Source organism: Camelus dromedarius, chromosome 28 (assembly GCF_036321535.1).
Source record: "Camelus dromedarius isolate mCamDro1 chromosome 28, mCamDro1.pat, whole genome shotgun sequence".
Lineage (NCBI taxonomy): Eukaryota > Metazoa > Chordata > Mammalia > Artiodactyla > Camelidae > Camelus > Camelus dromedarius.
Genome location: NC_087463.1, coordinates 24,939,509 through 24,952,800, shown reverse-complemented (window position 1 = coordinate 24,952,800; position 13,292 = coordinate 24,939,509). Strand labels below are relative to the sequence as shown.

Genomic DNA, 13,292 nt, shown 5'->3' with positions numbered 1-13,292 from the left:
GCTGACTAAAACCTGATGAGTAAAGAAACCAAGAAGTGAGAGGAAAGAAAGGAAGGGACCTTGGCCCCAGACCAAGGGCACGCCCTTGTCCCTCCCGCCCCTCACCTCTCCTGCCTTGTGGGGATTCCCATTGTTTATAAGTAACTGCAGCGGTGAATGTGTTCTGCTTGAGTCTGTTTAAAGTACCCACATCACACAGAGAAAAGTAAGGCTGGGTGAATCTCGAAGTTTGGAGACGTCTGGGAGCACAGTTGTTAGGGTCTTGAAATAGGGAAGTTACTCGGCTCTTGCACTCCCCGCTGTACGTGAGGGAGTTAAGATGGTTATTACCCATTATAATGCCCAGTATGTGCCCAGCTCAGAATCAAGGAGAGAAAACAAGAGCTGCATGTGAAAATATTAAAAACTGAATGGTGGGAGAGAATGTTCAGTATAGACAATCAGTTCAGTTCCAGTAAAGGCAGTAGCCAAAGGTCAAAACAAAATCATTAAAGAAGTTTCTAAAGCTTCTAGAAGCCTCATTAAAAACCATATCCTGTTAAAAGTATGAAAGCCCTAGAGAGGCAGGTGAGAGAGCAGAAATGATGTGCTGTGTGTTCAGAGTATTCCCATTAGTAAGAAAATGGGAGCCCTCCCTGGGTGCAGAGAGAACTTACTCCAAGGCTACTTACTGCACAGCACAAGAGAGAGGCCCCAGATGTCCTACAGAACTTCTCAGGGAAGGCAGTGGCAATGTTACCAGAACGGTGCTGAGGAAAACTACAGCAAACACAGTCTGCAGGTACCTGTGATGCTAGAACAACTTTATCAAGTATGAGGACTCAGGAAACTTCCGCTGTCTGTGGTCAAGAGACATGCAGAATGGACAATGCTTTCTTCTACCTGCTGCCTCCCTCCGGCCCAGGTTTTCACACCTGGATGAGTGAGACTTTAGAATGAGGCCTGTTCCATTCTGAGCAGCAGAAGCAATGAAAACAAGGTCCACTATTCACTGAGGGCTACTAAGTGCCTGAGGCCACACTGCTTCTTCCCATCTCGTTAACTGCCAAACTGCTTAGCCTTCTAAAGCATGTAAACGTTAAGGCTGATGGGTGGGAATCGAGGAAGTCACAGCAGACACTTTCTGGCCACCACACACAGGTGCCTTTAGCCAAGAAGTGGGAGGGTCTGGAAGACAGGCGCTGTGCAGGCACAAGATGATGACCCCTTAATGCTTCTGAGGTCTGACGGGATTCTGCAGCGAGCTCCCCGGCACCCTCCCCTGGGCGGCACACTGCTGTGTGGGCTGGCACTCAGGTGACTTCTACAGAATGCCTTGTGGCCAAGCAGCGCTCCCACCATCCACTTCCGACTGGCCTCAAAAAGTGTTCTGCTCCTGGGAAGCCAATTTTAGCTGGGATAATCATTTAGAGTCACCAGCTTAACCATAACTAGTGGGTGGTTAAAAAAAAAAAAAAACTGATCAGTTTTCCGTTGATTTTTATTCTCTGAATTGACTTCTAGAGGAGACCAGTCACATCAAACAGATTTAGCACCCCTCCCCCATCGGGGCTGTGCTCTTGGCTGCACGGCCTTTGTGTTAACCTCGTATTTCAGAGAGATGCCAACAAAGGCCCAGGATGCTGTGGGATTTCAGCAGGGTTGTACCGTCTAATCAGCAGTAGGGAACATCACTGTTTCTTCAGAGATTTCACAATCCGTTGTAAAAAAGAACATTTGAGGAGGTAGAGTTTGTTCTTGTCTGTATCTAGGCTTCCTAACCAGGGAATCCATAAGCCCCTCCAATGGTCTCAGATCCCTGAGAATGGTACGCAAACTTTCAGAAAAGTACCAGTATTCTGAGAGTTTGCTTTCCTTACAATCTCAACAAATTTTAAATTATGAAAGAAATTACCAGGAGATGAGAGTTGTAATCTAGTATTATTTGTAATTTCAAAGAATCTTAGTATGTCATGCTGGGACGACCCGGCAAGTTCATCCATTACAGTTTCATCCTTTAGTTCACGTTTGAAGGGCGTGAAGGCAAAGAGGGGCTAGGTGGCTACACAGATAGTGACCACAGGCAGCAGGACTGGAGCCCACATCCACCAGCCCCTGGCCTAAACGGGCTTCTCACTCCTGTCAGTTTGCCCTTGCGTTTTACAAGGTTCCAGTGATTCGTTATAAACACTTGATTCCTAATGTGTGTTTGCCTGAGAGAAACGTATCTGCTGAAAATATCACAAGTGGCTTCTTATGTACTATTTCGAGACTTTTTGCTCTGTTATGAGCCCCATAATTCTATTTCTAGTTTTCTTCTGCTCCTGTTTCATCTGTTCTATAAATCAACACAATGGCTAGCTGCAGACTTCTTTGATTCTGCTATAGTTGCTTTCCAATCTTTTGACTGCCCTTTCTTTTCACAGGCTGGCATGCTTCCTAATTTGCATGGTGAAATGAAACCTTTACATAAAACCCCTTAAGAGTTAAAAGTTGTAGTGTTTCTTCTTTGTTTCTGATGTTATTTTCGGAATACATTAACTCTGATTTGAAATCTTATTTTAAGGCTAACTGTTGTTTCCTCTGCTTTCTAATTTAAGTTCTCTGCATTTCTGCACGGCCTGCTTACACAAGCTTGAGATGCAGAGATTTAAAGATATTGATAGGTTTATTTTAACCCCCACCCCGAACATACTCTCATTAACAATTTTGTCTTCCCTCTCTCCTAAAAGGTGAATTTGCTCTTGCCTTAGGATTGATAATATATGGATGTGATGAGAGTTATTTTTTTAAGAAGTATAATTTTCAAAAATACAAATAAAGTATTTCAGAATGACGTGTTAAATAAATTAATTTGGCATGGTTGGGACTTCCAGAGGTACTATACGGGAATTCAGAACTAGACTATCGTTCTGATATGTAATACATAATAATACATATGATATGTAATCATTCTGATAAAATTCAAACTCCCAAAGTGATGTCTATGGATACAAAGCTTTGTGTAAGAAAGGAGAGGCCAGGCAAAAAGTCAGCTAAAACTAGCAATCTGGGACACGCTGTTTTATAAATAAACAGAGCAGTCTGAGTAATGAAGACTAAGTGCGGGTGGACGTCAGTGGACACCCTGCACGAACAAGCAGCAGGTTATAATAAATGGCGGTGAGACAGGGTGCTCCCCCGGCATGCGAAGTGAAAAACGCGACCGCTGAGCGCCAGCTCCCATTAAAGATCAGGAACAAAGGATTAGGAGAAGAATCTGCTCCCCTAAACAGTTAAAACAACATAAGCAAAAAGGAGAAGCCGGCAGCAAGGAACGCGTCCTTCCTGCGACGAGACGGGCCTTCTTCCCCGAGGTGCCGGGCACGCGGGCTCCCGCCGAGTCCCGGGCTCCGCTGCGGCTGCTGCACCCCGAGCCTCCCTCTCTCCCCACAGCACGTCTTGTGTTCCGGTGTGAAGCAGACAATAAAAAGGAGAGGGAGGGGCTGACGAAGGGTCCTAAGACGAAGAGGAGAGAAGGCACGAAGGAGGGAAAGAGAAACAAAAGGCACAGAAGAGCCCCCAGTTGTCTTGAAAGGGGCTCAGAGCCGGAGAGCCCCGGCTTCATTCTCAGGGAACAAAGATGCTCGGCTCCAGACCTGGGTCCTGCCCACCTGTGCGTCTGCATAGGGCTCCCTCTCAGCAGAGGGCTGGGCACTGACTCTGGGCCTGGCACGGCCGCCCCCCGGGGAGGGCGGCCGCTGCACCGCGCGTGGCCTGCGTGTGCATCTGCGGCTGCAACCCGTTGGAAGCGCCCATGACTTCCCTGTCGCCAACATCTCTCAGATTTATTTTTTAATTTAAATGATGCCATTTCACATCACACCCCCACTGAAGCACTTTATGTAGTTTGCCAAGCCCGGCACGACCAAGAACGAGTCTGAAATCCCCAAACAAGTGGCAACGAAGAACCAGCTTAGCTGAAGTGGCGAGGAAACATCACGAGCCTGGGCCTTCTTCCGTAACAGTATTTTTAATTCTCCCAGGTCACATGAAACCAGCAATAATTTCAGCTAAAATTAGGTAATACAATTCACTAGGGGAAAAAAAGCGAACTACATAGAAGAGTCTTGCCGGGAAGGCTTTCCCCCTCCTCCAAGATTACACAAACGAAGGAGAAAAACCTGAGGTAATTTCTTGGAGTGGCCTCGGCACAGTCTAGGTCGGGACAGAGGGTGGCCCAGGAGGAAATCTGCCAGGTGACCAGCAGTGACCAAGTCAGACTGACCAGGTAAACCGCTTGGAGCCCTTCAAGGACTACAACAAAAACGTGTTTTCAATGGGGAAAAAATCTTATTTTAGAGCTAAAACAGTACTAACCGGAAAGCCTATCACTGCATGTGATTAAACTTACCTGAACTGAATTAATTAAAATGTACTTAAAAAGTCTCTCAAAAACAGCAACATAGATTAGTTGTTCAAAGATGAAACTTAAAAACTCACATTATTTTAATCATTCTTCCCAGAATATTTTGTTACTGCTATTTTTACTTTTTAAAAAAATAATCTGTTCTTTATCTGCAACAAGTATGCTTAAACGGTTTCTTGCATTTAATTTTTAATGCATCTCTAATGCAAACCAAATCACTAAAATCATTTTCAGTTTCAATCCAAAAAAGCAAAAGAAAACAAGCATACAAATTGTTCTAAAATACTTTCTCTCTGATGGTTCACATTTGGGGACAATTCACAAAATAAAGTACATCTTTTAAAAGGGTAAATTTCGTTACTAAAAATCAAACCAAGCATGCTTGTAAAAAGAGTGATTCAAAGGATTTGTTTATTTTTTCCAGGAGATGGGGCAGAGAATAAATTCCACAGTTACTAGAATTGCACAATCTCCCTGATTCTAATAGTAAATTTGGCTTTGTGAAATTTGAAAATTCATACTTGTCACACTGTTACTCACAAAACTTAAAATGATTCTCTAATTTGGAATAAATGGTTTGAAATGGGTTCTTTTTTTCCCTTTCCCGTTCCGTTTGTTACATAAAATGTTTCCTGCATAGGTGTTTCACTGCCTTTCCGTTTTGTACTCCATGGTAACACAGCTTAAATATATGATAAATTAATTAATAATCTCATAAACCATCTTCACACATCAGCCTATATACCTCGGGTAACAACTAATCTGGAGGTGAGGGTGTCATGGACATCAGCGAATGGCCATTGGCAGCTTTGTTTAATTTTAGACAAGAAATGGGATCTGAGAGAAGCCTGTCATGTGCTGTCACCCGCAGGTTCGAGGGGGCAGCAAGGAGCCAGAGAGGCAGCTCTGAGGTGGGGAGACCACAAACACCGGCTGTACCGAGGGGAACAGAGCAGCGCTCTCTAAGACAGGCTCTTTTCATTACTGTGTTATTAGCATGAGACCTTGCCTGCTAAAAAGGGGGGGAAAAGAGAAAGAAGAAAATTAGGTTAATGGCAGAATCATCAAAAACCAAGAATTAAAACTATATAAAGAATTAGATTTATTTGACACTGGGATTTATGAAGAAAAATTTTTAATATTATAAACACTAATAAAATGGGGGAAAAAGGAAGTCTTTATGGAAAATATTTCATACTATCAACAGCTTTCAGAACACAATTCAGGAATTTTCTCTCAGTCTTTTCTTATTTTTTTTTAATTTTAGAATTTAAGTTGCCATATATTCAACTGATATTCAAGCTATAAGAGTGGTTTTCTAGGCAACGTACGCTTCCCTTTCAAGAAACACAACTCTTTCTTTTCTCTAAGCACAATAAAATGGCCAGGCTGTTTTTGAGATGAAAAAATAAAAAAAACAAAACTGGTGGGAGAGTTATTTGTAGATACACTGCAACCTACTCAGTTGGTCAAAGCAGATCTATTTTTTTAGTATTAGAATTTCCATTAAATCTTTTGTAGAAATAAATCCCAGCTCCTACTTAAAAACAAAAAATCTCAAATACAGGTTGAGAGTTTCAGTTTCGATTCACACTTCAAGTCTAAGATCTTAAAGGCCAGGGAATGACTTTCAGTGTACTCTGGGTTCAAAAAGAAATTCATAAATTGTCTTCTTTCGCCTGCTATGTCCTGGAAGCTGTAAATAGCCACCGAAGGAATGCAAGTTGTAAGTAGATTCAAGTAAGCAAATGCCTGGAGAGAGGCCGGGGTCCAGGTGAACCGAGGACTGGCCGCACGGCCGTCAGGGAGGACGGACGCAGACACGCCGCAAACGCTGCGCCCGCCTCATCTCTGCCCACGAGTTGTGTCTGCTCCTTGGCCACAGTTGAACACTGGTGCGACAAACTGTTTCTTTGAAACTCCTTGAAAACTAAACACAGGCTTTCCCCGCTTCTCTGCTAATTACACACTTTTTTCTGTTAAAGAAGCAAGCCCTTTATTGCTCATAATTTCAGCTATCACTTGCTCGGCCATCTTCTCCGATCAATAGCATACAGTTAAGAGGAAGAAAGGGCTAAATGTGACTGCTGTTTGCACAGCAAGGATTAATTTTCAGTTTTTAAGTGCTCTTGTGTTTCACATTAAAATATTAAATTCAAGTCACAGGTTCAAAGCAGTTACACATTCAAGCTTTTTTGTTAAATATCTGTCATTTTTTAAAATCTGGAATACTGGCCTAGGTTATAATAAAATCTGTGTGCATTCTGCAATTTTACAGATTCCAGTGCTGGTGGCCATACATCTTTGATGGCAAAACTACATGGGTTGTAGCACCATAAAAATCAATAAATATTAACCTTTTCTGGCACTTTGTGCATGGATGCTTTATCAATGGCTGTCAGGTAATAGAACAGTCAGTGATGAACTGTATTTCTCAGCTAAGGAATCCATAACAAATTTAGAAATCAATGTAGATTAACATACTTTTTAAACAGAAAAACAACAGATTTTATTTCCCACGAAAAGAGCACAAAGGCTGGTAAGCTCACACTTCGAACAGGCGCTTTTGGTGGGACATAAACATCAAGCAGCCCCATGACCCAAAGCCTAGGCGTCACACGCCTCTCCAGGCCCCAGTTATTACGCGCTTTCTAACTTCAGGTAATATGCTAAGTGGGAAAATTTCTATTCCATTACAACAGCCTATCTTCTTTCTGTTTGCAGTCCACATCCTCCCAGATGGGCTGCAGATAACACCCAGCACAGTCTTGCAAAGGTTTGAAAGAAAGGGAGAAACTGCTCAGGAGAACCAGTGTCACTTTATGCTGTGAAGTGCTCCTTAAAGTTGCTGCATTAGTGGCTGTGCCCCTCTAACCCCAGGCCACCCACAGGGCCCTGATTAGGACACTGGTCCCTGCATGACACACTGTGCCCAGCAAGAGAAGGGACTGCAGGCGAGAGACTTCCGACTCTCACACCAAGGACCGCATTCTAGTTACTTTATGGCGCACATTCTCATTCTCCCAAAACTCAGTTTTAGCTTTGCAGTCATGGTTCAATTTCACTGAACAGTCTGAGGTGCTGATCAACTCAGGAGCTGAATTCAAGACTAAATTGTCTCTCAGTATCTTGCACTGGGTCATTTAAATAGCAAAATGCAACTTCTATGTGCAATAGCGCTCTTCAGCATATCCCCGTCTATCCCTTTATGGAGGACAAACAACCTGTATTTTCATGGTCTAGCTCCCTTCAAAAGTACTGTGAAATTTCAACAGGGCTGCAAATAACTCAATCTGCGGATGGAAAATGAATGCTCTGTACACAAAGTAACAGCTGTAAGGAAGCCAGTGTGCTGAAAGCCCCATTACCACAAACCCTAAAAGTCAGCTGCGGAGAGGAGCGATTTTACACTTGTCATTCTTGCAATGACATCTATATTTTTGATCTCTAGATAAATCAGCATAAGAAGAATCAGAATTCTTAGGAAAACATCAATTTACTAGTTACACATCTTTGGGTTGTAAATTTTTAAAATGATTTTTTTTTTCGTGGAAATAATTCTAATGTAAATTCAGTTTTGCAATAGATTTTAATAGTTAGGACTTACGATTCTCAAAGTGACTGCTTTAGGGGAGAATGAGGAAGACCCCTAAAACAAATTAATAATAGATCTTACAAGAGGATCTAATATTCAGTCACTGGTCAGAGAGGTTGGCTCTTAGAAGACGCTGGAAGAAGAAAAAACATTGAAATAACCCCAAAGACATTCAAAAGTGTTTAGTATGGTGCTTGAGACCTGGGGGAAGGGATGAGTTAGTTGCACAGAAGGGCAAGAAAACACACCAGACACCTGCGGGCACCCAGCTTAGCATCAGGGCAACGTGGGGCCCAAGTCACCTGGGGCCAGCAGTGACCAGCCAGATGCACTTCAGGCCCCAGCGTCAAGTCTTACAGAAAGCGTGTTCTGAAATGACCAACTTTGCCCCTCCCCTCCCTTCCCCTCCCTAACTTCCTTCCTTCCATTCTTCCTTCCTTCCTTCCACACTACTTCAGATGAGAAAGCAGCCAAGGAAAGCCTAGTCTTTCTGTTTTGAAGTCGAGCTGATAAGCACCCTGACCAGGCTTCCTGCTTAGACCCCTGACCCCGCACCCATGACGGGGTAAGTGCATTGCCCGGCCTTTCCCCAACAGGTCAGCTAAGACAAAGAACAAACAGGAAAGTCTTTCTAGATCACCCAAGATTAAGAAGAGTTCCCAAGGACAAGTGGGGTAATCTGAATTCCACCCTGGGAACAAGGATCAAGGAGGCCCCAGGACATCTGTACAGCTTCAGAAAGCCCTCTCATTTTGCAGGAAAAAATACAAGAAAAAGGATTCAGGGAGACATAAAAATCGCAATCTCCTTGTTCTCCGTAGGTTCTGTTAATAATAGTTTATAACCTTGGTGCTCATCAGCCCCTTGGAGCATCTGTATCCAGAAATGGAGATCTTTTTTTAGGCCGACAGATTTTATTCAAACACTATCCTGACATCCTGCACAAGTCACTGAGAATGGGCAAAAATATCCTGTATATGAGGAGGGAAATAATTCGAGCTCTAGAATAGCTTTGTTCACTTTCTTTATGAAGAAACAAAATAATCATCGGAAGTCTCACCATAACCACTGTTGGGGGAGTTTTCATTTTATTCTGTGGAGTTTAGCTTTAAGGCTGTGTCTTTTCTCTTCTAAAAGGAGGAACAGTTTACATGCTTAACCTATTTATTGGTACTCTGATTTATTCTGGTTTATTATAACCTTATTTGTCCTTGAAATAGTCAAGGATTTGCTTACCAATCCATCATAATATGTGTGAGTGTGAGTGTGAGTGTGTGTCTGAGTGTATGTTTGCTTTGGTTTTTCCCTCCATGCCTGGGGTACCATCCTAACGTCTCAGTCAATGGATTGTCAGCAAGGAAACCTACCAAAAAACTCTTGCTTCAAGGATGCAGGTCCCTGTAGAGCAAATGAGCTCAACTGGTGAGCTGTCCTGACCATGACCCCAACAGCTAAGGGCAAGTGTACAAGGGGTGGGAACGCAGTGCCACGGCCAGGGAGCGTGTGGTGGTGGGCACTGAAATGCATGTGCTACGGTGGCTTGGGACATCCTCGGAGAGATGGTCAAGAAGATTAGGGCTTAGATCACAGCAAGCAAGCGAGGGATTGGCTGAAGTCCTTTGTAATTATGAAATGCATCGCAAAAGTCACTGGATAATGGTTGTGGAAAGTAATGGGAAGAAACTGCATCCTTAGGAAACCTTGACTCAAGCTGTTTCAGGAGAGTAAGAGGTGGTCAAACACACACACACACACCTGGAAGTGTCTGCCCCTTCTCACTGCAACCTACCCCCCTGCGAGTTCAGTTAGCACTTCCCTCACTGTCACCCTGAGCTAACAAAGGAGATGTCCCTGTAAACGTTTGAAAGAAAGTACATGGATACACATGGTTCAAGCAACCTACTTAAGAATCAAACAGAAGAAAACAGTATGATCCAGACGTGTGGGTCCCCTCCGGTCCCCCCCTCCCCAGTACAGCTGGACAGTATGACTTGGTTCTGGGGCCGGGGGCTGGGGGTGAAACGAAGGATCTTACTGAGTGTGTTGTATGTAGCAGACACTTGACAGGAGCCTCAGTTTCCTCTTACTGTAGTTCCACAAGGCAGGAGTTATCAGTTCAGCATTTTTAAGGGGACAGAGGCACAGGAAAGTTAAGCTTTTTACGAGGCACAAAGCAAGTGAGTGATGTAAATCCTACCACGTCACCCGTCACTTCACTGCTTTCCTGATGTGCTTACTTCAAAAGCGGGCTCCTCTGGAGTCTCCCTCCTCTTCCCGGTCCCTCCACCCAGAGAACCAACGGCCAGAGTCTCTTCCCGCAGCAAGTCCTTCACTGTGCAGGCCCAGGCCGTCAGGAAGCTTCACTCCCAGGTGGGTTTTCCAACACTCCCGCCCACTGTCTGTCCCACTTTGTCGTAAGAGTCCCTCCCTTCACGCAGGTACCCCCACTGCTGCTCTCAGCTCCCCTCGTGACTACTGGTCACTGTCTGCTCTCTCGGGCACCAGGCCCCGTGAAGGCAGGGCTCACACGTGTTCCGTCCACAACCCTCTCCCCGCACCTGACAAGTGAACTTGCGCACTTCTTTCAATACTCAGAATCTCAAGGGGAAAGTAGATGACTTAATTGGCAAGCACTATTTGAAAAGCTCTGCAACAGAGATGTTATATAATTTAATAAGCCAATTCTTATGAGATCCATGACCAGATAGGTTTCTATACCCATTTCATACATGTAAAACCTAAAGCTGACAGATGTGGGCTAAGTTTCCCAATATCACGCAGTGAGGCAGCACCAGAGCTGGCTCAAAATTCAGTTTCTCTCATTAAAATTACAGATGTTTTTCCCACCACATCAGGCTGGCCATCTAGACACAACCAGAGGAGTGGGGTCTATTTCCTGAATTACTGATTACTGAGAATTCCTGATTACTGAGATCTTCAGAACAGTTTTACAATAGCATTTTCTGCTTTCTCTTTTGATCATTAAAAGCGACACACTGTAGAAAATACAGAAAAGCTTGCACTTTTAGGTCCATCAATTTTTCTAAACAAGTACATACATTAAAACATAAAACTGGGGACATTCTCAGCATACCATTTAAACATCTTTTTACAAGCTCTTAAATTACAGAAGTAATATGTGTTTGTCATGAAAAACAAAGCCATTGCAGTACTGAGTTATATAAAGAAAAAAACGCACAGCACCCACTCACCATCGAAACCTACCCCTGAGATGGCCAACGCTGACAGTTTGCTGTAGATTATCTGCATGCTTGTATACATGCCGGATGTTCCACCCCCTTTTAGGGAAGAAACAGTCCTAGCAGGCACATTACCCTGCAGTTTGCTTTTTGCATGTGACCACCTATCACGGTCATATTCACACATGCACATCAGTTCCTTCTTAACAGCTGTATATTCGTCCGCCGCATAACCAGTCCCCTCCTGACATTCACGTGGTTTCCAGTTCTTGGCCGTTACAACCAGCAACTACTGCCCTTACACACTAGGATGTCATCTGCTCCATGAGACTCATGCTTACTTGTAGAATTGCTGAGTCAAGTGGTATGTGCATTTTAAAATTTGAAAGCATGTCTAGCTTACTTTCCAACAGAGTTTCAGCAACTCGTTCTCCCCAGTAATATATGAGATTTCCAATGTTCCAACACATGCTCCATCACTGGGTCATTCTCCACCTTTCAGGTTTCTGCCAATGGATAAAACTCGGCAGCGTACAGTTTTGATGTCCTGACAACTCGTGAGGTTAAACATCTTTGCATATACTCACTGGTAACCTGCAGCTTAAAATGCGTATTCATGTTTGTCTTTTTAAGACAGAGGAAGGTTTCTGTAAATTAGGAATAGCGACCTTCTGTGAGAATACTAACTGTATATTAATCCTGTACGTCTTACGTGTTGCAAATATTTTCTCATAATTGATTGTGAAACTTTGTTTACTTTTTTCCCCCTTCTGGTTCTGTTTTTCATGTCTTATGTAACCCTGGGGTTATATAAATATTATGAAGTTTGTCTTCATCATCACTTGACGATGTAAGAATTTAAAATAAAAACGCAATTCATGTGAATATTTTTGCAACAAAGATATAATGGCTTTCTTATTAATTATTTGACATCTAGTTCTTTGCCTTTCTCCTTCACACTTCAATTATTAAGTGTCTGAGGTTGATAAATAAAAGATTCCGAAAGCACAGTTAATTGTTTTAATAGTTCTACCTTGGTCTTCTGAAGTCAGATGATTATTGAGCTACTGAACATCATTATATATAAAGAATCTACTTGTTACCTTATATTTTGTTTTTGAATAGAAAACAGCATAGTGACTGTCAATATATAAAGATCTAATTACAATAACGAAGATCAATTTTCTTATCTTTCCATTCCAATTTTTCCGTATATTCACTCTCAAGAGTCCAGATTACAGAATAAAAAATAGTGTAAGAGAAATTAGAGTGTGAAAGTCTAAAGGATGTTTTAGGTATGCATATTTAGATAAATGCCTACATATTACAAGTAATAAAAATTTTGCCCTAAAGTAACAATCAGATAATATATGATCAAAAAGGCATGTGTGGAACGTGAGACACATCACTGACCTCCCCTTCTGGGTCAAAGGTGCTCCTAGACTCGCTGGTACTAAGCCCCGGGCCGCATCTTATCCTGCAGTGTCCCCTGCGTCCCTGTGGTCCCAGGACTGTCTTCTCTCCTCGGGCTTTTGTAACCCGGCCAAGGACAGGCAGCCAGCTGGCTGTCTTCGCTGGGGCGACCACTACCTACCCCTGTTTTGCGTGGTGCAAACACAGGCAAGTTCCTTTGTGAACTTATCATTTTCTGGAGGTCATTCCGACCATAATTTCAGGCCCCAGCCACTATCCTGATGGTCCTTCTCAGGAAATTGGACCCAGTGGGAACGTTTTCTCCCTCTGCTTAGTCCATGGGTCAGCATTTTCCTCCCCTTGTAGTTCTTAATTCCCTTAAGTGGCAATTATTTAAGACACAGTTAGAGAAGGTGCAATCTACATCCATCCAATAAAACCTAAATATTAAAAAGGACAGAAAAAAAACTCAGCATGGTGACTGAGGATAAATGGCACAGTATTTAGCATTTGAAAGGTACCAATGAAGTGGTACATGAGTAAATGGACAAAATTTTTAAAAAATGATTGAAGGTTTAAAAAAATGAAGACAAAACAGGAGGGCATACTATGTGTCAAAGAGACAGAGCATCTTAGTTAAAAAAAGGTTAATATCGCAGAGTCAAGAAATAGGTGGAAAAAATCACTCTAATAGATA

General features: G+C 42.9%; 1 protein-coding gene across 2 annotated transcripts in view; it reads right to left on the bottom strand.

The window, feature by feature from the left end:
• The window catches only part of ZNF407 (zinc finger protein 407), a 365,141-nt gene that overhangs the window by 86,323 nt on the left and 265,526 nt on the right, over positions 1-13,292 (bottom strand). Inside the window, exon 9 of one of the 2 annotated variants that reach the window (XM_064480435.1) lies at positions 195-785. The exons of the other annotated variant lie outside the window; for it this stretch is intronic. Within the exon in view, the coding sequence (XP_064336505.1) occupies positions 760-785 (26 nt within the window). The 3' untranslated portion in view covers positions 195-759. Of the gene's footprint in view, positions 1-194; positions 786-13,292 lie in introns of those variants that run through there. 2 annotated transcript variants of the gene reach the window in all.